The 25767-nt window shown below is 41.3% G+C and overlaps 1 protein-coding gene across 1 annotated transcript; it reads left to right on the top strand.

The window, feature by feature from the left end:
- Positions 1-13370: 13370 nt before the first annotated feature.
- LOC134099215 (P-selectin-like) lies at positions 13371-25699 on the top strand. The gene is made up of 19 exons (XM_062552006.1): positions 13371-13476; positions 13686-13764; positions 13959-14354; positions 14685-14789; positions 15633-15821; positions 17065-17250; positions 18120-18305; positions 18679-18867; positions 19043-19228; positions 19534-19719; positions 20059-20244; positions 21017-21205; positions 21394-21579; positions 22566-22751; positions 22932-23120; positions 23596-23781; positions 24594-24782; positions 25187-25306; positions 25411-25699. The coding sequence occupies exons 1-19, from the start codon at positions 13429-13431 to the stop codon at positions 25473-25475; spliced, it is 3246 nt and encodes a 1081-aa protein (XP_062407990.1). The 5' UTR covers positions 13371-13428; the 3' UTR covers positions 25476-25699.
- The last annotated feature ends 68 nt before the right edge of the window (positions 25700-25767 follow it).

Here is a 25767-nt window from a genome sequence, read left to right on the forward strand (position 1 = left end):
CTCCATTGCCCTGCTGAGGCTCCACACGCAGTTGGAAGGCATCGAGATATCCAGATGCACAACCTTGCTTTGGAGTCCAATCCCCCCAGCTAGTCAGACAGACAGACAAACCTTTTGATTTGACAATTGAACTGATAAACATCTATCATGTAAAAAATATATATGACATAGGTTACTTACTGTCCTGATGATTCCACCACTACATCATCAATCGGATAATGTATGTGTTTGCAGAACAGACGGATTCCATTGAGGGCTGTGTCATCACCATCTCCCTGTGGCCTCTCCACCTAAGGAATAGTAGTTTGTCAGTTATCCCATTGGTTTGGTTCCTGTCACCTATACTTGTAATATATGTGTGATATTTTCAGCTTAGTCAGTGCCTTAAAAGCATGATGTACTCTCATATAACAAAGCCTTCAAGGTTCTGTAGCTATTTAGTTCAACTAAAAACGTTACTAAGACAACATTTTGGTCCCGACCCAAACTTTAGACTCGCTACAATCTAACAATACACCCAGGTTGAAAGATACCTACTGTAACTTTTCCTTTAAGACAAGGAACAACAGTACAAATACTGTAGCTCACGTAATGACGTCAAATGGAAAGCGGAAGTGTTGTTGAATTCAACGAGACAGAAAGCGGAAGTGTTGTTGATTTCAACGAGACAGTTACTTTTTAGTAAACTCTGTGTTCTCAATGCTCATGTGAAGAGACCCTGATGATACATTGAGCAAAGTTTCTTGTTCTGTCGAGCCGCTTAACGTTGTAAAAATAGCGATTTTGTGTGTGTGTGTGTGTGTGTGAGTGTGTGTGTGTGTGTGTGTGTGTGTGCACGCGCGCACATGTGTGCATGTGTGTGTGTGAGTGTGTGCGTGTGTGTGTGTGTGATCTGATATTGGAGTGACAGTGATGGCAGAGAACATAGTTAACATATACACATAGAGACACAAAAGCAAGGGCCCACAGGCAAACACTCATTTACATACATAAAAGTTGCAGTAGGGGATGGAGTAGGCGATGGAAATAAAGGCGTGATTTATATTTGTGGAGAGAATGTGCAGGACTGAGCGGCGGTCATATTGTGTATCGCTTTGCGGTACATCTAGTTCAAGATGTTTTAGCCTATATTTTAATTATATAAGATGATATATTTTTAAACATGTTTTTATTGTAACAGCACAAATAATTCTGTGTTTATGATGACAGTTGCCTATGATGAACCTGCAATTAGGCTGAAATTCAATAAAATTAAACAAAGGCTATCAGAAGGTAAAGTGGAGTTAGCCTCACCCTCAGGCTGAATCCATAAGCTTTAAAATTTGTAGGACACTTCCTAGTTGATTCCCAGTCACCCCATGTTCCTCCGTTTTCAACTTCAATATAACTTCCCGCAGAGTGAGACACCAGGAATAATATGAGCAGACCTGTGTGTAGGAAGGTTTGGAGTTTTTACTGTCATGACTGGAAGGAAGAAACTGTACAGGTTTATCAATACAATAGATACCTTACATCTACATGGAATACAGGCAAAAACAACGCTGTCAGTTGGAATGGATCCCCAGTCAAAATTATCAGTAGAATAATGCTTTTATTAATCAGATAAACATACACAATTACTTGTATTGTGTTGACAGCGTTCTTTAAGTTTCCCCATTGTTGTAATTCACATTATCCCAAAAAGAGTGCTTTTAAAGGGTTTAATGTAATTAACCATATAATGGAATGTTCAGTCCAAAATTGGAGTATGCATATACTATATATGGATGGATGTAGAGATAATGCAAACACCTCACTTTCCTGATAGAACAATGAGTGACAAAAAACACATTCTAAGTTAATGTTAATCTTGACAATGGCTGCTATTTGGAATTTGCCTGGCTCCGCCTGACTACGTACTTCCGCTCAATTTCATTTCTCTTCATACTCCGTCTGGTATAGCTTTATCCAGCTTTGTTTACTCCGGCAAGTGCATCTCCGCCCAATCAGCGAACAGAGGGCCTTCCCAAGTGTGATTACATTTAACACCCTGGAGTCTAAATTCCCCCCATGGGATTTGAAAAACTGTTCCAAACACACATCTCAATCTATGCTAGTGACACCATTAACCTTAAATCAACTAGTTTCAAAATATACGTTTTAAAAGAGAATGTATCAATGGCACTTTGTAAAAGCATTAAAAAAAAGATCCTAGGATTTCAGTCCTCTCACCTAAGGCCCCGTTTACATGACAACGTTTTTTTTTTTTTTTTTTTTTTGAGCTGGAGCGATGTCACGTTATAGAGGACACAAATCAGTTAAAACTAAAATTAAGTTAAAAAAAAAGAGAGAGAGAGTCTTGGGATAAAATATTTCTTTGGAGAAAGAAGGAACATTACCATGTTATGCTGGTGTATGAAATATGAATACATCAAGAAAAGTGAAAGAGAGAGAAAGCAGTAATCTAAAAAAAGACAACTCACCCATCTGCCATAGTTCTGCCCCTCGGTATACTGGCTTGGCCATGATGACTCTTCCTGACTAGACTGGCTGTGAGTAGCTGCTGCAAAGTTCTGATTGGACAGTTTTGAGGTGTGAATGTTGAGCTGGTTCTGGTCGTTCTGAGGCTGTGATTGGGTTGCCACCTTCTTTATAGTGAATTAAGGCCCGCCTCCCAAGGTCCCCGCCCCCTGCAGCAAGTCCTGCATCTCTCTCCGGTGACCCAGTGATATGGGGGCGTCCAACATCCCCATACAGTGCATGGTGTAACATCCTGTTGTATTGCACGTGCCTCTGATAATGAAGGGGAGATCACGTTAACCCTTGGAAGGTATTCATATCTTCGTTACTCAGCCAATGGTCAATGTCTGGTGGACCCACCACATTATTAGGCTTTTAAATCATTACAGCCATAACAATTTATGTAAAAATACTTTTCAGAACAGATGTTTACTTTAGCTAAATTATCAATGGTGTAGACATAATTTATGGTTCATTTTTGCCATTTACCATTCGTGAGAAAATGAGGAAAGAAAAATGAATCAAGGGAAACGAATAGAAACAAGATTGTTGATCATTATTGATGCTTATTTCTTAGAACTTAAAACACACACACACACACACACATTAAGACACACACAGAGACACATGGACTCATACACACACACACACACACACACACACAGACACACACAGCAGGCCCAGTTAGGAGGAGGACACAGTTAAGGTACATAGCACCCAGGTCCAGTAGACCTGAACATCACCTGAACATCACATATAATAGTTATGTTACATAATATCACACATAACTATGTGTGTGTGTGTGTGTGTGTGTGTGTGGTTTATCACACATTGAAAACATGTCCCACAGACCCAAACACACTTTACAAGGGTTAAAATGTTTGCTTTGGAAACAAAATGTATGAAATCTGTTGTTGCTGTCAACCTACCTCTCAATGTCTCTCAATCATATTCTTCTCCTCTGGGCTCAAAACTCACCCCTTTCCAGCTGACTATCTCATCTCTAACATAATCAGTAAGTACTATGTATCCTCCAGTCAGATTTACCCTGCCCAACATCTTTACTGTTTACAGTTATTTGGCCATCTGTAAAACAATTGCCTTAGTTCATGTGTCACTGTTCATGTGTCACTCTGGCATTGTTCCTATACTGCCCTCAAAACTGCTGCAACCCCTTAAAGAAGCCAGACGCAGATTCAACCTCTCTGTCTAACTATTGTCACATCCTCAACCTCCTCCTTTCAGCTTAGGGACAGGAAAGACTGGATGCTTCACTGTGTACAGTATGTATTCCTGTGTAATACTCCCTTTTAATTACATGCGTTACAATGCACTTAACCTGCCAGTGCCAACCCTACCGCTGCCACCACACATGAAGCAGATTGTTATGTGTGAGTAGGCCTATAAATAAACTAGCCATAGCTGCTAGATCTGGTGCTCTTGAAATGGGTGAAGTATTTATTAATTTATAATGACCCCCTCCCCTTTTGTATGCCTAATGTTAGGGTGTACTTTATACACAAAAACTAAATGTTACCCCTTTTTTCCCCACAACAGTTTTGCATAATTTGATATGTTTTTGTTTATGTGGCAAGCTAATTGTATGGGATTAATGTTTAGAAGCATCATTGAAAGCGTGGACCTAAAAGAATTACAACGTCCACCTCTGTGCACTAATCCACCAATGTTGTGTTGTGGGGTAAATAATGAGCAAATTGTGATATCCATTTACAGTAACTACTTTTTAGTGGCTATTTCTCAGTTCAAGATTGTCATATGAAAGAGGGCACAACCATGCTTCATGTTTATGATAGCTCTTTGTTTATGCACAACCTCTCATAATTCATGTAAACCAAGGGAAAAATGGTTGCCATTCTATGTCTCCTTTAATTAACAGACCTCCGAACGTTGGGAAGGCCCATTCATGTGAATGGAACTTTCTGCAACACTCTGATGAGCCGTGTAATAAACTTTAAATAAATGAATATAGGCGTTTCCTAATTTGTAGCCTTTTCCTTCCTGAGAAAGTATGCCTTAATAACTGGTTATACCATTGACAGTTGTGAAAAATATGCTCTTTTTCTAAAAACAGCTTGTGTTACAAAATATTACACTCACGTGTGAGTTGAATTTATTGCTCACAGACATTTCCGCATATATTAAGGTCAGCGAATTGATACTTTGAACCTGTTATGAGTGAAACAGACCAAACATCCAACTTATCTCAGGATTCTAGTTTTATAACTCACGGGAACAACTGTATTTATGGTTGTAGTAATTCTGGTAAAACATTACACTAATTCAGCATAATGATCTGGTGTGTGGACCAGAGATATCTATTATAGTCATTAAGCAAATTACCTCATAACACTGAATTACTGCAGAATTCTATCATAATCTGACACGTGTCTGAATGGGGTCCAGCTTTTCAGCATACCGCAAACAACTACCAGAGTGGACAGTGTTGTTGATTCATCACACCTTAGCACAGTAACTGATTCAAAAATCATGACCATATTAACAGTTGTGTCTCTAATTTGATGTGACAGCTATATTTTAACCTGTCAGTAAGAGGTTTGAAGTTGATCTCCACTGTAACAAAGTGAGAGCAATATGTTATATTACCCTCCATAGACCTGCAGTGAATAAGATCATGTAGACGTAGAGAAAATGTACATTAAAGTAAAAGATGCAGTGAATAAGACCATGTTATGATCAGTTATGCTGAGTAGTAAGTATCAAGAGATCCCAAACCATTGGTCTGAGATTGCAACACCTATAGTGTAGTTTTACACCAGCTTAATCTTTATCACATTGCAAAGCACATCCCAGAAACTCCCTGAACTGTGGCCTCCTTGGCATCCTCCTACCTGGAAAGAGAAGGTAGCAATTATGGTAGACATCCAACAGATGTTTCATTGTTTTTTGGTGTGCGAAGACCACAGTAACTTTATTCGCTTCTTAAGGTACAAGGACAATGACATTAACAAGGAAATCATTGAGTACTGGATGAAGGTCCACATCTTTGGCAATAGCCCATCTCCAGCTGTGGATACCTACGGGCTGCTAAGAGCCATCAGAAAAGGAGCACAGGAGTATGGTGCAGATACAGTCAAATTTGTGGAGAGGAACTTCTATGTTAATGGTGGTTTGACATCCGTCCCATCTGAAGCTGAGGCAGTCGACCTGCTGCGATGAACACAAGCTTCACTCGCAGAGTCAAACCGACATTTACACAAGTTTGCCTCAAACTGTGGGACAGTCACAAAGGCCTTCTCACCTGAAGATTGTGCCTCAGTAACCAAGGACCTAGACATGAGTGGAAACACTAGACCCACAGAGTTTAGGCCTGCTCTGGGAGATCATAACTGACACATTCACTTACTCTGTGTCAACCACATCAAAACCTTTCACTGTCATGGAGGTCCTAAACCTAGGAGCTCATTATCACATCACGGCAGCAATTGGTACTCTGCCAGCTGGCCAGCCACCTGGGCACCAACTGTCAGTTTCTCTGGCTTTAAGCATACAATCTCTCTGAAGACTACATATCCTGTTATACTGTTTCCTCTGTCCACAACTGTTTCAAAATAAAAGTCCTTACAGCAATATACACTATGAAATCATTTAACCATTGTAACTACTCAACTATTTAACTGTTCAACCATTCCAACTGTCAGTTATCATCAACTATGCCTCCAGTCAACTACATGAAACCTAACAACCAACATGATTATACTACCGTAACTTCTGTATTCCTGATAGTGGACACCATGGATACCCTCCTAGCAACAAAAGTTTCAAAATAAAAGTCCTCACTAGCAAGTTAGCATGGTTAGCATAGTTAGCATTTTTAGCATAACTGTTAAATATGATTAGCTAAGTTAGCTAATCAACCTGGTTAGCATTGTTAGCTTAGTTAGCATAGTAAGCATAACTGTTAGAAATCATTAGTTAAGTTAGCTAATCAAGCTGGTTAGCATTGTTAACATAGATAGATAGATAGATAGATAGATAGATACTTTATTGATCCCCAAGGGGAAATTCAAGGTCCCAGCAGCTTAAGACACCACACACAACATACAATACAATGCAAACAGGAAACTAAAAAGCAAAATAACAAATCAACATGACTAAAGGAGCAGTAAAATACTATAGATAAGATGTGCATTAATGTACTGAGGATTGGTACTGTGATCCAGTATGAGGTGTGTGTCAAGTTGGTAGTGCAAATAAGTCCAACAGTGCAAGATTAAATTCTAGTGACCAGCAATAAATATGTATATTTACAAAATGTAAGCATAGTAATAATAATAACAGTACTAGTATAAATATATGGACAATTAAAATAAACTTAACATAGTAATAATACAAGAGTTAGACATGAGGGTAGACATGTAAGCCATGCCATGTAAGTGTATAAGAGGGTGGAGGTGCAGATATACTATGCATAGAAGTCCAACTCTCCTTTTCCCTTCAGTGAAGCATTGTACAGTTGTATGGCCCTCTTCTATATGACTATATGACTATATGACTTCCTCAGTCTGTCTGTTGTGCATGTCATGGAGCATAGTCTCCAGCTGATCAAGCTCTTCTGCTGTATGATAGTGCTGTAGAGTGGATGACAGTCATTGTCCAGGATGCTGTGTAGCTTGTTCAGGATCCTTTTGTCTGATACTGAAGTGATGCACTCCAGATCAGCTCCCACAACAGAGCCAGCCTTCCTTACCAGCCTGTCTAGTCGCCCAGCATCCCTCTCACTAGTGCTTCCTCCCCAGCATGCCACAGCATAGAATAGGACGCTGGCAACAACAGACTGGTAAAACATCCAGAGGAGCTTGCTGCAGACATTGAAGGACCGCAGCCAAAAAAAAAGAATTCTTGTAATATGCTCTTTTTTTTTTTTTTTTTTTTTTTTAAAAAAAAGCTTGTGTGATAAAATGCTACAGTACACTCACGTGTGAATCCAAATTATTTAGGTCAGCGCATTGATACTTTGAACTTGTTATGAGTGAAACAGACATCCAACTTATCTCAGGATTCTAGTTTTATAACTCACGGGAACAACTGTATTTATGGTTGTAGTAATTCTGGTAAAACATTACACTAATTCAGGATAATGATCTGTGTGGACCAGAGATATCTATTATAGTCATTAAGCAAATTACCTCATAACACTGAATTACTGCAGAATTCTATCATAATCTGACACGTGTCTGAATGGGGTCCAGCTTTTCAGCATACCGCAAACAACTACCAGAGTGGACAGTGTTGTTGATTCATCACACCTTAGCACAGTAACTGATTCAAAAATCATGACCATATTAACAGTTGTGTCTCTAATTTGATGTGACAGCGATATTTTAACCTGCCACTAAGAGGTTTGAAGTTGATCTCCACTGTAACAAAGTGAGAGCAATATGTTATATTACCCTCCATAGACCTGCAGTGAATAAGACCATGCAGACCTAGAGAAAATGTACATTAAAGTAAAAGATGCAATTTAATATTATGCTGAAAAGAAATAGAAATAAGATATGTCTTACAAACAAAGAGGAGAAATTAATGGACATTATAGGCCAAAGAAAATAGATGGGTCTTTAAATTTGATTTAAAATGGTGAGACAGGACTTAAAGGGATAATCCGGAGTGAAATGCACTTTAGATCAATTTTTCGGACTATTGGGAGTAGCCTGCATACGTTGAGTTGAAACCAAAATCATGTCATTCGGATGTATTTTGAGAATGTTCGAGTTCACCGTTTTTAGCCAAAACTCGTTAGCCTGGAAGTGACCGGGGCAAGTCCTTTCGCCGCTACAAAACGCTATTTTTATACCTCTTCTACTGTTCCAAACAACACTACACTTACGTGGTAGTGAGTAGTGGGTCCCTAAAGCCAAACTGAAGTATGAATTTAATCGAGTCCGTACCTCTCCGGAAATGTTATTAAAATGTGCCAGCTGCAGCAGCGACATTTCCGGAAAGGTACTGACTCGATTAAATTCATTCTGGACTCTCTATCCGACCACATAAAGACGTGGGGATACTTCGGTTTGGCTTTAGGGACCCTCTACTCACTACCACGTAAGTGGCTTCCTTCAGTTGCAGCGTCCCCCTTTGCTAACGCTGGTTCTGAGCTAAAGCATTTCAACGGTAACATCAGTCTGACATCAACAACAGTCTTACTCACTCCACCGCACACCCGAGACAAGTCAATTAAAATGTCAGACTATCGATATACATGTCCGTGTTGATAGAATCATTTTAGAAATAAAACTAACCTTGCAACTCAATGATTTATTACATTTTGAGGGACTAGTTTCTCAATATCAATCCGCCGCTGCCATACAGGGAACAAAGTAGGCTATTGCAATGCGATGCAAGGTTAGTTTTATTTCTAACATTGTTCTATCAACACAGGCATGTGCATCGATAGTCTGACGTTATAATTTATTTGTTTCGGGTGAGTGTTTTCAGTGGCAGGCTGGATGTTACCATTGACTTGCGTTATCTCGGCACCAAGTTAGCACGAGATGAACGCTGTAACTCAAGGAAGGGCAGAAATTCACTGAAAATGGTCTTCACCGACCTATATCACCCCGACTAAGTTGGAAATGAGGTCCTATGTCCAAAATTCCGAACTATTGCTTTAAATCTGGACTGTGTTGAAAGCTTGGGGCACATTATTCCTTACTTGATGAGCAACCAGGCTTCACAGTAGAGTAGGCTAAAGGTGCTCCTCTGGTTGGTGTGCTGGTTTGGCTTTAAAACAAAACAGCAGCATAGCAACATAGCAGCTTAGGACAACAGTAAGGAAATTTAGTTTAAACAAGCAAGCACAGCTGTCAGAAGAGGCTTGCTTTGAACCACTTTAAGGCATGTAAAAGCATACAGTGGCTGTCACTAGAAAAGATTTCCTATGAAAGTTTTTTTTTTTTCACTCTCTCAGAGTTGAGCTCAAAGGGTAGTAAGTGTGTAACAGTGAACGTTGTGATTACTGTACTGTATGATTACTGTATGAATGTTGTGATTACTGTACTGTATGATAATGGACATTTACGCTATTCCTGTTCCGTAGTCTAAATCTTTGGATTATTGAAGCCACAGAGAAACTGCTGATGTTGGGTTGGACCATGAAGTCCTGCTTCTCTCATTGGCATTCCATGAACCAGAACGTGGTCGATGATTGTTGCCCGAATTTCATAATTTACAACTCGTGGGACTCTTTGTCTTTCTCTTCATCCTCTTCCTCCTACCTGCACCCTCCTCTTCCTTGTAACCCACCTCTAACACACACTTGTTGTCCCCTGCATCTCTGTCAACTCTGAACTGACTTATTTTGGTTGTCACATCATTACTGTAGACACAAGTGTTATCAATTTTACAGTTTTTCACAATTGCTAGAACACCTTTTTCAGAACTCTTTACCTTTTTCTCAAAACTGTGAACACAAAACTCATTTCTCAAACTACATTCTCGAAACCCTTCAATCTTGTTGCAAAACTGAACAATCACCTCAAAACACTTTTAACTTTGCTCAAAACGAACAAATGGTCTCAAATCATTGAACACATCAGGCAAAATTACACTCCTGCAGAGCAGTGATAAGACAATACACAAAACAATGGAAGACACAGTTTTCAGGGCAGGGTTTATGGCTCCTGGAGGAATTGTATTCATTCTGATTTGAAAAATATATATCACAATGAAAATACTGTAAAGAATAAGGACTTACATCACTTTCTACTCATATCCTCTAGCCTATATGAAGATATAAATCAATAGTTGTGTAAGTGAACAGAAAGACAGGCCAATACTGTACTGAATATGATTTGTACTGATGCCACAGACTCTGATAGTACTGTAAGTATGCAATAGCCTACTGTAATATTGTATTGTGCCTAAATTTATTTGGACATACTGATAACTCAGCTCTTTCACTCTCTCAGAGTTGAGCTCAAAGGGTAGTAAGTGTGTAACAGTGGATGTTCAGTGATTACTGTACTGTATGATAATGGACATTTACGCTATTTCTCTTCTGTAGTCTGAATCTTTGGATTATTGACGCCACAGAGAAACCACTTGGGTTGGACCATGAAGTCCCGCTTCTCTCATTGGCATTCCATGAACCAGAACATGGTCAATGATTGTTGCCCAAATATCATCATTTACAGTATTGCAACTCTTGGGACTCTCTGTCTTTCTCTTCATCCTCTTCCTCCTACCTGCACCCTCCTCTTCCTTGTACCCCACTTCTACTGTAACACACACTTGTTGTCCCCTGTGTCTCTGTCAACTCTGAACTGACTTATATTGGTTGTCACATCATTAGACAGAAGTGTTATCAATTTTGAGTGGTAGTGTTCAAATGGAGACAACTGTGCACTAATTGTGTTCAACTTCTGCGTTGTTTGGTTATCAATATAATTAAGAAGTGCATCAGAATGCACAATGTGTTCACAGTTTTGCAAAAAGGGTTAATGAGTTTGGTAAAATGGGTGAAAGTGGTGAAAGTAGTCTGGTTTTGCCAAAAAAGGGAGTAATTAAATAAATGTGTTCAGGCATTTGAGAATTTGATTCAGAGAATGGGGTTTAGTGTTTGAGCAACTGTGAAAAACTGTAAGTGGTGTTCAACTCAAATGGAGACAACTGTGCTCTAATTGTGTTCAACTTCCGCCTTGTTTCGTTATCAATATAACTAAGAAGTGCATCAGAATGCACAATGTGTTTAGAGTTTTGCAAAAAGGGTTAATGAGTTTGGTAAAATGGGTGAAAGTGGGTAAAAGTGGTCATGGTTTTTCCAAAAAAAGGGAATAATTCAACAAATGTGTTCAGGCATTCGAGAATTTGATTCAGAGAATGGGGTTTAGTGTTTGAGCAACTGTGAAAAACTGTAAATACACAGTTTATAATCCCTATGAATGACTGAAATTCCATTTAGTGTCCAGAATATTGAAGAAATATGAAAAGAGAAGAGCTAATGCTTCACTTGTGGACAGACTTTCTATTGTTTTCTGCCATTTTGATTGTATCAAAACTGCCTAAGTCAAGGAGATGACTTAGGTAGATAGTGTTTTTGGGCTGTAATAAGAATTGTGATTGGCTAAGAGCATAGGCAGTAATGCAGGGTGATGCAGCAGTAGTAGGAGAGTAAAGTTATGCAGATATGTCAATTTGGCCAAAAAATGACTTAGGCAATTATGCTATCAGGCTGTACCCTTCAACTCATCTCGGCATATACCATATCACCAGTTCCAGCCACAGCACCACCTAGTGGAAGATAAAGATGACAAAAAATTGTTCTGTCTGTTCATATAATAGTTTAGCAATACATTGGTTTACATATACAGTACATTTTCTTAATACTGGTTATCATGGGAGCCATGAGAAAATACTAGTACCTTCAGTGGACAATGAAAACATATCATACCAGATCTGACTGAGTTCCCTGATTCAGGAAGAGATTAATGGCTTTAAATTAATCAACAAAGAAGAAAACTCAGGTAAACATTATATGAATGGAATGGCTTACTTAAAACTCTGTTCTGTATTGTGACTGTTGCTCTGCTGCAGACCACTAGAGGGAGACTGAGATCTTCTCATCAGGAAAACAGTACACACCACACACACACCCACCCACACACATGTATCACATCACTTTCGATAACATACAGCGAATCCAATCAATTCAGAAGAGCAAAACAATAAATGTTCTAATGAAACTACAAACCTGCAACCGTTATCTCAGCTGCATCACTATATTGAGTGTAGAAGACTGGGTCTCCTCTCCCAGCTCTGCACCAGTACTGTCCTCCATCAGAGATGTTAACAGAGCTGATGCTGTAGGAGCCTGCAAAAGTCTGGGTCACAGGATCAGAGCTCCGTGTGTCTCTGTACCAGTAGAACACCAAACCAGAAGAAACACCCAACTCACATCTCAGAGTCACTGAGTCTCCTGTGAGGAGCTGGTGGTTAATCCCAATGGTCACGGAAAAAAAAAAAAATCTTGCTCCTGTGCCTTTAAACATGTCATTGTATGAATTATCAATACATTTCCCCCAAAACTGAAACCTGAAAGGGTCTCAGTTAAATATGTGAAGTGCCAAATGTGTAGTGTAATTTTTCACATGGTCAGAGCTGCTTATGTTTTGGTTGCACCCTGACCAGGAGAGCTGCTACCAGGAGAGTGAGAACCTGTGTCCGCTTGTATGTTTGATAAATAGGTCCATCTCAAGTTTAAATGCAGGAATCACGATCATAATGGTTTCATACTTCATACAACATTCATTTATTTGTTTGTTATTAATTATTGATTTCAGTAACAACACTGAACATGGCTTATTACAGAGAATAGTATTAAAATGTGGCCTACAAGATAATAGGCTCCACGGTCATAAACCGAAGATTAACAGCCCTTTAAAGCAAATCGGATCAAGCATCGCAATTATCAAACAAAGTCAGGAGTCATTATTGAGCCATATAGACGAAGATGTGCTGTTGTGGATCTCAGCTCTCCTTCATCTCCTGGTAGCAGCGGTACTCCGTGACCGTTCGTAACGATTTTAATTTAAGGCCCACCCATAATTGGTCTTGCCCATCCGAAACTGGAATTCTGGCGCCGTGCCTGGTTCCACTGGTGGCAGCAGCCACTAATGGCAGCCACTTATACAGCTACCCACTCTCACTTGCTTTTGTTGGCTGTTCATTGGGAGATACGCTGTGCTGGTTCATTTCTAACCACAGGAAGTGTCGCCTGTGTGTCTGTATAATTGCCTTGTGAGTGAAGCAAGGATAACACCCCCCACTATCTTTGTGGCAAGTGTGCAGAGTTTCCTGTGGATATTGCATTAAAAGAGAAAGGAAGGTTGCAAAATGTCCTTTTTCATAGGAACAATGATTCAGTTGTCAGGTCAGCTTTAGAGTGTGTGAATGGGTCTGTTGAATGCTGAGTCTACCCAAACATATGTCTGCGAAAAGGTAAGATTTTGTCTACCCATGGTATATTACTCACTGTCATATTACATCAGGCCTCACATTTAAATGTGTTACTGTTAATTGTGAATTACATTTTTTGATTGTGAACCATCCTCTCCTCTGCAACTGTATGTTGAGATGCACCAACCAAAGAGTGACTGGGTGAGTTGTGTCTTGATGTCCATATTTGTTGGCCTGTGTTGGCATTGCAGATGCGCCCTTGGGTATTTCATCAGCACTCATCCATGGTGACCGTGGCATTGGGCATTGCTTTCATTGCAATAAGTAATGGTGAGTTATCCACAGTGGCATTGGTTTTTGCACTATAATAAGGTATAGTAGTAATGTTATATAATATTAAGTTAGAACAAGAAGTTGCTTGCAACCATTTTGGGTGTATTACCCTGTGTATGTTATTATTGTGTGTGAAGTAGTCAAAGTGTCAACAGGCTATGCTTTATATAATATGTCGGCCCTTGGTTCAGATTTGCTTCTTTCAAGTCGAACGGGCGCTCAGGCCTGGACTTATAATTACACCACAGACCTCTTGACCTACGATTTGGCTCGAAGCTACTGCAAGAAGAACTTCACCGACTTGGTGGCAATCCAGAACAAGGAGGAGATCGCCTACCTCAACAAGACGCTGCCCAAGCCCGAGAAAGGTTACTACTGGATCGGCATCCGCAAGCGGGAGGGGAAGTGGACCTGGGTGGGAACTGGACAGGTCCTGACCCCCGAGGCGGAGAACTGGGCCGCTGGGGAGCCCAATGACCTGGGCGATGGACAAGACTGTGTGGAGATCTACATCAAGAGAGACAAGGACACGGCCAAATGGAACGATGAGAACTGTATGAAGAAAAAGGGAGCTATCTGCTACACCGGTTAGAATAATTCATAATTCATTTAACATGAATTGCAAGTTCTGATGTGATAGAAACTAGAAATTCTTAGTCAGTCAGTAGCATATAATGCAGGTTATATGAGTTTGAAAAAGATTCTAATGATTGTATTCGTTTTATATGAATTGCAAAAATATTTATTAGCATGAGATGAAACAAAGACAAACTGATTTATCAATGGCAGATTAGATCAGACTATTTAAAGTGTATCCAGATTCGGAGAGTAGTACAGAGTGATGAATGGGGACAGTGGAGTTGACTGCTGGACCTGTGTGTGTGTGTGTGTGTGTGTGTGTGTGTTTACCCTAATAGCCTCATGCTCTGAGAAGTCCTGTCAGAACGGGACGTGTGTGGAGACCATTGGAGACTTTAAGTGCAGGTGTTACCTTGGCTTTGTAGGCCCTCGCTGTGAGAGAGGTGAGTGTGTGTCGTTAAAAACCTGCATGCCTCACATCGACTATTACTGTTATCTCACACACTTTCTCATCGGTGTCAGAGGGTTATTTGACTGTTTAGTCTCCCTGAGCTGCGCTGTGTGGGCCAGTGCTGTCTCCTAAGCAGGGCTCAGTGGGCTGTCTCCACTTTCATTTCATTTCATGCCAGACTCGTTAGATGATAGCTGTTAGAGGAGAAATCCGGTGATTTTTCACATAGACCCCCCCCCCCCCCCCCCACACACACACACACATTTTGTTTGTTTTTTACCAAGCTTGATTTGCTGCAGCCAACAGCTTCAAGAGCCTCCAGGCATCTACGGTGCAACACTCTGCGGGCATGTTCATGGGCCGCCATGTCGATGTTCCCAGAGTGTAGCGCTGTAGCTACCTGGATGCTTTAGCTGTTGGCTGTAGCAACTCAAACTAGGTAAAACCGATTGTGTTTGGGGGTTATTGTACAAACAAATTTCGGTGACATCGAGAATTGTAGACCTATTTATGTGAACAATTGCCGAATTTCAGCTTTAATATTAAAATATTAAGCATGCTCATGTTGAATTTGCATAGAAAATTCAATAAATGTTTGATGAAATACTGTAACACTTAAGGCCCTAGTTTGGCTCCCAACTGGACCACTTGTCTTTACACTTACCAACAACAACATATTAACAGACACAAGTTTGCAGTCAGGATGAAGAAAAACATGATAGCCATCACTTTCTCCTTTAAATAATTTTTGTCATAGTGTAAAGGAATTACACAATGCTGTCCACGCCTTATATTATTATGGAGTGATTGACTAATTCACCTGCTTGACCTGCAGCTGTGGAGTGTCCAGCAATGTCTAGTGCCCCTAGCAGAGGAAGCATGAACTGCAGCCAGCCCATTCCTCCCCACAGATGCAACTCCACCTGTGAGTTCAGGTGTGATGAAGGCTTCCTGCTCCAAGGAGCTCAGAGAACAGAGTGTAACGCCACAGGCCAGTGGACACACCCATCCCCCACCTGCACAGGTACAGAATCACATGAAAACACACATATTGAAGAAGTAAATGTATATTTGTTCCATTTAGATTGCAGTGATACTGCTGGTGCTTGTGTTTTTTGCACCAGTTGTTTCTATTTTTGGTTGCAGATTGGTCAGTGTGGAAAAAAAAGAAAAGATCACTGAGATGAATGAAAGAGTATACTGGCTGGATGAGAATATTTTTCCATTTGTCAATTTGCATAATGTTTCAGACATAGTGTGAATTTCTTTACTGCACATTATCAAAATGCTTTGTCACCCAGTATACCATTTACCAAAAGTGTTTTGCTACTTTTGCAGTGTGTCTGCAGAGTGAACAATATGACAATTTGCTTTAGAGAAGTGCAGTTATGCAACCCTTACAAATTCATAGGCCTCTGGCGCCATACAGTTACGGACTAGAGACACGCCTTAGTGAGAGCAATCGCACAGAAAAATGTTGTTCTTTTGGAGTACCCCACCCAGGGTTTCGAAACGGCATATGGCTGAACGTCCTTCTCATATATTGCATATATGCATACTACTGTACACGTATGTGTGTGTGTGTGTGTGTGTGTGTGTGTGTGTACGTCATGGGTCAGTATCAGGCGGCCCGCAGGCCAAAGCTTGACAGCCAGGAATGATATTTGGCCCGCTAGGTTATTCTTTTATTTATTTATTTTATTTTTTATTTTTTTCAAATAGCAGGTGCTGGAACAAATATGAGAAAAACGCACTATGATCCCAATCTATGATCCCTGTTCCTCTGCAAGTACATGTTGCACTTGGCTCTGTTTGGAGTGGATACCTGTAGGCCACCTTGAAGGTGCCGTTTTATCTTATTGCCGTCTGTATTCCTTTCAAACAGTGACAGCAACATTGCAGATCAGAAGTATTTCAGAATAAAAATAAGACAGACTATCCAAAGTAGTATCCCTAATTAAACTAAGCCAGGCTCCGTGTTAAACAATCCATCATTGCCAAAATACTATTTACAACATTGAATAGGGAGATCAAACTAATCAGGAGCATTTAATTACTCAAGTAGACCATCAATGGGCCCATCCATGGTTCATTTTTTCATGAGTTAGTTTTATCCATTCTCCATGGATAAGAAAATCTAAGGAAATAACTGACCTGTGGCCAAAATTACTTGCCAACCTCTGGGTTTGTTTATGTGAGGTTGTGTGTGTATGTGTGTGTGTGTGTGTGTGTGTGTGTGTTATTAACCATGCTTACCCTTCCTCCAGTGGTCACCTGTGCTCCTCTGCTGGTACCTGCTGGAGTCGACTTCACCTGTGAAAACCCGCTGGGCGCCTCATCCTACAACTCTACCTGTAATTTCTCCTGTAAGACGGGTCACACTCTGATGGGACCAGCCAACCTCACCTGCCTGGCGTCTGGAACCTGGTCAGCAGCAGCACCTGTGTGTGAAGGTGAGACCCTCCTGCCAGCAAGTCAAGTCAAATTTATTTATATAGCGCATTTCAAACACAGAGGTCATTCAATGTTCTTCACATAATCAAAACTAGTAATAGTAAAGTAGCAGATAAAAGCATAGATAGGCAACAGTCAAAGAGTAATTAAAACAAGATCGTAATAAAACATAAAAAGAAAGCATAAATCAAGGAAAAATAATTTAAAAATAAGTAATAATGCTGGTGAGATAGAGGTTTACACTTCAGGTGCTGGATAGTGTAAGACTGACACTGAGGTGTATGACATTAAAGATTCAGTTGAGTTCTGATAAATGGCATACATACATTTCTATGCAACGTCACGAAAACACGCTGCTCTGCGTGAAAAGATTCAAATGAATTTTAGTGCCAAAAACAGCACCATTAGAAATGACGATGGTTAGAGAATGTTCAGGAATGTAAATGCATTTCTTTGCCAAAAACCACCAAAACCAGCAAAAAGACGATGTTATATTAATAATAAAAAACGAACGACAAACTCTGAAATAGACTCTGAAATGAGATGTTATCATCATTAAGACAACAGTGGCTAACAAAAAAAATGCCGATAGTAGCTACAACAGCTGTTTATTAGGTTAACTTTATAACGTTGTGACAGAACATAAATACAAACATGAAAACAGTTGCATGAACGAAAACAAAGAAGTTGTTTCAAATGCTATAATTCAAGATCATGAAATACATTAATCTATAAATGTACAGTTATGCCCTTTAAACAACCTTCATATTCACACTGCCTCCATAAAGAATTATTCTGTGCAGCCGGTCACACTTCATTGCCAAAAAGTGACAGTTTGTGGCATTCATTGTCTTCTGATATATTTCAGTGGTACGCTGTGGCCAACTAAATGCCAGCCTTAATGGCAAGCTAAGGTGTCAGGACCCTTTGGCGAAGTTCAGCTACAACTCCACCTGCTGGTCAGAGTGTGATAGCGGCTTCATTCTCAAGGGAAACAGTTCCACCCACTGCTCTGCCCAAGGACAGTGGAGCCACGCCCTTCCTGTTTGTCAAGGTAAACAAACACCCATCATAAGTTTCTGTTCTCTCTTCTGTCTGTCTAGAAACTCACCAACCTCATTGCCCATAACTGCAGAGATTCATCAAACCACCACAGCATTTATTTACCACGACTCTGACTGGAAGCCAATCACTATAGGTGCCTCTCATTTAGCGTTTATACGTCCTCCCTCGCTCCTTGGGCCTCGATCCTCACTTATGTACATAAAGAATGATGGGGCGGCAACAATGGGATAGTCTATCCCTTCCTCTATCTTTCTTTATGTAGATCAGCGAGGATCGAGGCCCGAGGAGCGAGGGAGGACGTATAAACGCTGAATGAGAGGCACCCTATGTCTAGCCTCTCATGTCTCTGTCTCATTCTCCAGCTGTGGTGTGTCCAGCAATGTCTGATGCCCCCAGTGGAGGAAGCATGAACTGCAGCCACCCCATTTCTCCCAACAGCTTCAACTCCACCTGTGAATTCAGGTGTGATGAAAGCTTCCTGCTCCAAGGAGCTCAGAGAACAGAGTGTAGGGCCACAGGCCAGTGGACACACCCACCCCCCACCTGCACAGGTACAGTACAGACACTGTGTGGTTAACTGTGGTGTGCCAACATTAGAGAAGAAACTAAATTGCTGGATGTCATTGTTCTTTGATGTAATGATGTATGCACAGCAGCACAGTATAATCACAGAAAAATATTGTTCATGGATGTTATTGGAGTCATTTTTTCTGTTGTGTGTTGCAGCTGTAAGGTGTGAATATTTAAAAGCCCCATCAAATGGCATGTTAAGGTGTCAGAACCCCTTAGGGGAATTCAGCTACAGCTCCACCTGCTGGTCAGAGTGTGATAGCGGCTTCATCCTCAAGGGAAACAGCTCCACACACTGCTCTGCCCGAGGCCGGTGGAGCCAAGCCCTTCCTGTTTGCCAGGGTAAGAAACCTTCAAACCCATCCTAGTTATTTTCGCTATTGCTATAGTACGCTTAATGGGGCCCTGCCACACGCATTTCATTACTTTGTGGTAATGTCTGCTCTACCATGAACTCTGTAACATTTTTCTTGTAAACAAATAAGTCTCAGTTACCTTGTTTCAAACCATTCAAGCGTGGTATAGAAAGCCTGCAGAAAGACTCAGTTCGATTTGCACCGGGTCTCATTAATATTCAAGGAGCTATTAATGCTTGACTCTCTACAGCTTTACCTATGTGTTATTAACCATGCTTACCCTTCCTCCAGTGGTCACCTGTGCTCCTCTGCTGGTACCTGCTGGAGTCGACTTCACCTGTGAAAACCCACTGGGCGCCTCATCCTACAACTCTACCTGTAATTTCTCCTGTAAGACGGGTCACACTCTGACGGGACCAGCCAACCTCACCTGCCTGGCGTCTGGTACCTGGTCAGCAGCAGCACCTGTGTGTGAAGGTGAGACCCTCCTGCCAGCAAGACGCTGGTGAGACACGGATTTGCACTTCTGGTGGCTGGACACTGAGGTGTATGACATTAAAGACTCAGATGAGTTCTGATGAATGTCATAGGCCTGACACAACATAAACAAAAACATGAAACCAGTTACATGAAACAAAAACAGAAAACTTGATTCAAATCCCACAATTCAAGATTGGACATTCATCTATAAATGTCCAGTTAAACAACCTTTATATTCACACTGCCTCCAATGAATAATTATTCTGTGCAGCCGGTCACACTTCATTGCCAAAAAGTGACAGTTTGTGGCATTCATTGTCTTCTGATATATTTCAGTGGTACGCTGTGGGCAACTAAATGCCAGCCTTAATGGCAAGCTAAGGTGTCAGGACCCTTTGGAGAAGTTCAGCTACAGCTCCACCTGCTGGTCAGAGTGTGATAGCGGCTTCATCCTCAAAGGAAACAGCTCCACGCGCTGCTCTGCCCAAGGACAGTGGAGCCATGCCCTTCCTGTTTGTCGAGGTAAACAAACACTCATCACAAGCTTCTGATCTCTCTTCTGTCTGTCTAGAAATTCATTGTCCATAACTGCACTGATTTATCAAACCACCACAGCATTTATTTACCAAGGCTCTGTCAATCACTATGGCTCCGTTCGAACCGAAAGGCAGCTGCCTACTGCCTCCCTCCCTAAATAGAGAGCTCTCTAACTAGACATGACTTTTAGCGTTGTTTAAAAATGAGCGTACATGTAGCACTCTAGAATCTTTTGTTAACACTACGGTATGACGTTAGCAAAAGCCTGCCGTTAAACTAAATTAGCCTACGTAAGCTAGCAGGCTAACGGAATAAAATAGTTACACTGGCAGCTAATATATCAGACCAGGCATTATTAGTGGGTACAACAATGGTATAACCAGGTAGTAAATCGTGTATTTTCAATCTACTTTCCACAAATCCAAGCTAAATAACTTCACACAAATGATATTTCAACAGATTCGGCAGTCATTTACCGATATCGGCAGCCATGTTTGTTTTGTTTTCACAGAGATTCAGACGTGGCCGCAAAGGATTATGGGTAGAAGGCAGCTTGAAGTGTACATCGATGCTGCCTTCAAAATTGGCCGTTATTCAGGAATTCTAAGATATCTTAGAAGGCAGCGAAAATCGTTTTTTCGGTTTCGAACGGCCTTCGCTGCCTTGCTCTCTAGTTAGATATCTTAGAAGGCAGCAGTTTTTCCCGATTCGAACGGAGCCTATGTCTAGCCTCTCATGTCTCTGTCTCATTCTCCAGCTGTGGAGTGTCCAGCAGTGTCTGATGCCCCCAGTGGAGGAAGTATGAACTGCAGCCACCCCATTTCTCCCCACAGCTTCAACTCCACCTGTGAATTCAGGTGTGATGAAGGCTTCCTGCTCCAAGGAGCTCAGAGAACAGAATGTGACGCCACAGGCCAATGGACACACCCATCTCCCACCTGCACAGGTACAGACACCGTGTGGTTAACTGAGGTGTGCTAACACTAGCTGAGAAGAAACTAAATACAAGTGTGGATGTCATTGTTCTTTGATGTAATGAAGTATATGCACAGTAGCACAGTATGCATGTGATAATCACGGAAATATTTTGCTCATGGATGTTGTTGAAGTCAGTTGTTCTGTCATGTGTTGCAGCTGTAAGGTGTGAACATTTAAAAGCCCCATCAAATGGCACGTTAAGGTGTCAGAACCCCTTGGTGCAGTTCAGCTATAACTCCACCTGCTGGTCAGAGTGTGATAGCGGCTTCATCTTCAAGGGAAACAGCTCCACGCACTGCTCTGCCCGAGGCCGGTGGAGCCACGCCCTTCCTGTTTGCCAGGGTAAGAAACCTTCAAACCCATCAGTACAGTATGCTTAATGGTGCCCTGCCACATATATTTCATTACTTTGTGGTAATGTCTGCAATTCTACCATGAACTCTGTAACATTTTTTTGTGGATTAAAATGTCTTGGTTACCTTGTTTCAAGCCATTCTAGCATAGTATAGAAAGCCTGCAAGAAGATTCAGCTCGATTTGCGCCATTCTCATTAATACTCAATGAGATAAGCTGCTTGACTCTGATTGGCTAATAGCTAGGTTTTGTCCATGGCATGACAGCTTCTTGCCATGAACTTAGCATGGCTAGCGAGTGCTATAGCATCCATTGTCCAAATGGACATAAAGCCTGCTAGGCTAGGGAGTGCATAACATAGCACCCTTTTTCAAAATGTATCATAACTCTCATAAAAAAGTCTCCCAACTCCATTTGTTATACATACATACATGTATACAGTATACAAATACAGTATATACAGCTATCAAATCAAGGCCCAAGACATACATTGTTAGTAGACTACTCAGTGCTGTCCAAAACAATCACTCCTTACAAACTGGAAAGTATGATAAATAGTTAAATAGTTAAATAGATGAGAGAGAGGGCGTGCAGAGGTCAGATGATATCAAGTGAAAAAATAGGAAACACTGTCTTGACTTGCACAATAATCTTATCTTGAGCCATCGCTTACAAAACAGTGTACTGCCCACGTTACACCTACCCACCTCCCCCTGACATTCTAAATCAATTTTATGTGGTACCCCACCGAGAGTTTTAAAGCAACACTAAAGAGTTTTTTTGTACCTTAATATTAGCTGATGTGGTGTCCTCAATCACAGGAGAACTTCAACTTCAATAATGACCCAAGAAGTCTGCATCACTGTTGTCATGCATGCTGCACGTACTGTATACAGTATATATGTGTGTGTGTGTGTGTGTGTGTGTGTGTGTGTGTGTGTGTGTGTTATTGACCATGCTTACCCTTCCTCCAGTGGTCACCTGTGCTCCTCTGCTGGTACCTGCTGGAGTCGACTTCACCTGTGAAAACCCGCTGGGCGCCTCATCCTACAACTCTACCTGTAATTTCTCCTGTAAGACGGGTCACACTCTGACGGGACCAGCCAACCTCACCTGCCTGGCGTCTGGAACCTGGTCAGCAGCAGCACCTGTGTGTGAAGGTGAGACCCTCCATACTACAGTGTCATTTGTCAGGGTAACAAAACATACATCCAACATAAGCGTCTGTTCTCTCTTGTGTCTGTCTAGAAACTCATCACACCACAGCATTTACTTACCACCACTTTGACTGGAAGCCAATCACTATGTCTAGCCTCTTATGTCTCTGTCTCATTCTCCAGTTGTGGAGTGTCCAGCTATGTCTGATGCCCCCAGTGGAGGAAGCATGAACTGCAGCCACCCCATTTCTCCCAACAGCTTCAACTCCACCTGTGAGTTCAGGTGTGATGAAGGCTTTCTGCTCCAAGGAGCTCAGAGAACAGAATGTGATGCCACAGGCCAGTGGACACACCCATCCCCCACCTGCACAGGTACAGACACTGGGGGGTTAACTGAGGGGTGGCAACACTAAGAAACTAAATAGAAGTACTGGATGTCATTGTTCTTTGATGTAATGATGTACAGTATGGATCTTGGATTTGTACTACCACCTTGACATACACCTCAAATCACAGGGTCAGTCCCTGCCCTATCACTGCAAGCGCCTCATGCTTATACATCCTCAGCACATTCACGTGGATCCTTGTTTTATTATCTTTAGTACATTTTACTGTTCTTTTTAGTCATCTAGTGGATTTGTTATTTTATCATCCTCTTTACGTTGTAATGTATGTTGTGTGTGGTGTCTTATGCTACTGGGACCTTGAATTTCCCCTCGGGAATCAATAAAGTATCTATCTATCTATCTATCTATATATGCACAGTAGCACAGTATTCACGGAATTATCATAAAAACATATCGTTCATGGATGTTATTGGAGTCATTATTTCTGTCATGTGTTGCAGCTGTAAGGTGCGAACATTTAAAAGCCCCATCAAATGGCACATTAAGGTGTCAGAACCCCTTAGAGAAGTTCAGCTACAGCTCTACCTGCTGGTCAGAGTGTGATAGTGGCTTCATCCTCAAGGGAAACAGCTCCATGCACTGCTCTGCCCGAGGCCGGTGGAGCCACACTCTTCCCGTTTGCCAGGGTAAGAAACCTTCGAACCCATCCTTACAGTTATTTTCACTATTTACAGTACGCTTAATGAAACTGAGATCACCTTCACCTTGTTTCTTATATCGTAATAATGTGTTAACACTTGGTTTCACATGTTTTTTCACCCTCTTTTTCAAAATATGTAACATAGCTCTCATAAAAAGATAACTGTGTTGAACAAATGGGACACACAAATGTATGTCTTGGGCCTTGGCCTTGATTTGATAGTTGTACAGCTATCAAATCAAGGCCAAGGCCCAAGACATACATTGTTAGAATACAGTAGGCTACGCAGTGTTGTGCAAAATAATCACTTGTTACAAACTGGAAAATATGCTCGAGAGAAAGGGGAGCAGAGGTCAGATGGTATGAAGTGAAGAAGCAGGAAACACTGTCTTGACTTGCACAATATTCTTATCTTGAGCCATCGCTTATTTATCGTTTCTCTCATAGAAAGACTCCAAACTCTATTTTCCCCCATTTCCCTCCCTTTGACCTTGTTTATTTACGAGTCAGTATGTGAAACTGCTTTCTCTTCGCACAAATCTTCAAATAGCTATCACCCCTTATCCTTAAAAGAGACCCCTTCTGAGCTGCTATTGGCAAGCATGGAGTTACTATATCAATTATTGGTGAAGAATGCAAAAGTGTTTCAGTTGCCACTGTAAGTCTGTCACTGAAAATGGATGGGTAAGTTATACTTATCCAGATGGTTACAAGTCCTACATATACTAACTAGATCACTTCTAACTCTATTCACCACTTGGTACTTGTCATGTGTTGGATGAACTTCTCATATCTCAGCTGTGGAGTGCCCTGCTGTGCCTGATGCCCCTAGTGGAGGAGGTGTGAACTGCAGCCATCCCATTGCTCTCCACAGCTTCACCTCCAGCTGTGAATTCAGGTGTGATGAGGGCCTCCAGCTCCAGGGAGCTCTCAGGATAGAGTGTGACCACATAGGCCAGTGGACACCCGAGGCTCCGACCTGCAAAGGTATCATACCAGCACCCTCTATGTGGCCATATCAATACAGCCTCCAGATAACGTTATATATATCTTACACAGATAACCCTATATTATTAGTCTGGCTATCACCATACTAAGCTCAATCTTTTAAGATTGAACATTAGTATGGGGAGGTTGCGCTTTGTTTCTACTGGATTTTTAAAGGTAGAGGGTCAAGCATGTCTTGGTCCTCCTACAGTATGTGATTATCTGGGTCCATAATCCAAATGAATACATGTAAAAATCCAGTAAATGAATGTATTCATCGTTTTTTTTCCCACTTTCTTATATATGCCAATAAAAGGGAGAGGGTATAGGCTACAGCCATCTGACTGAACCAGCATGCAGCATGTGCATTGTGTTAAATCAGTTTGTGTTTCATTGTATTTCAGTGAGTGAGGAACCATTGGGTGCTGCCCTGTTAAAGTATACAGCAGTGGGTGGAGCCTCTGTCCTTGGCCTGCTCGGTTTGATTGGTGCAGGACTGTTTGTCCGACATCTTACTAAGAAAGGTAAGGATATCAGGGCAAAGGGATGTAGTGTTGCTCTTTCTCTGTGTAAAGGCCTTTGTATTTGTGTCTACATTCCTTTCTAATATTTGTATTTTCTTTCACAGACAGTAGCAGTGTGGGTGAGGCATGGAATAGTGGAATCAATCCAGTATTTGACAGCAGTATTTGATGGCAGAAACAAATAAAAGCAAATGCATGAAACACAGTGTGTTGAAATAAATGATGATGATGATGATGATGATGATGATGATGATGACGAGAGTGTCTTGTGTAATCTATTTTGGAAGGAGTAGTTGATAGCCTATTTCAGACAGTCATTGTCTGAAATAAGTCATGGATGGCCTACTGCCCTGACGAGACTGTAGGCTATTTGGCAGTCCCAGGTCTGTGGGTTTATGCCATGGTTTATGCGGCATCTACCACAGGCTGCACTTTCTACATTTCCACCGCTGGGTGGCGCT

The sequence above is a fragment of the Sardina pilchardus genome, chromosome 13 (genome assembly GCF_963854185.1).
Source record: "Sardina pilchardus chromosome 13, fSarPil1.1, whole genome shotgun sequence".
Taxonomy (NCBI): Eukaryota; Metazoa; Chordata; class Actinopteri; order Clupeiformes; family Clupeidae; genus Sardina; species Sardina pilchardus.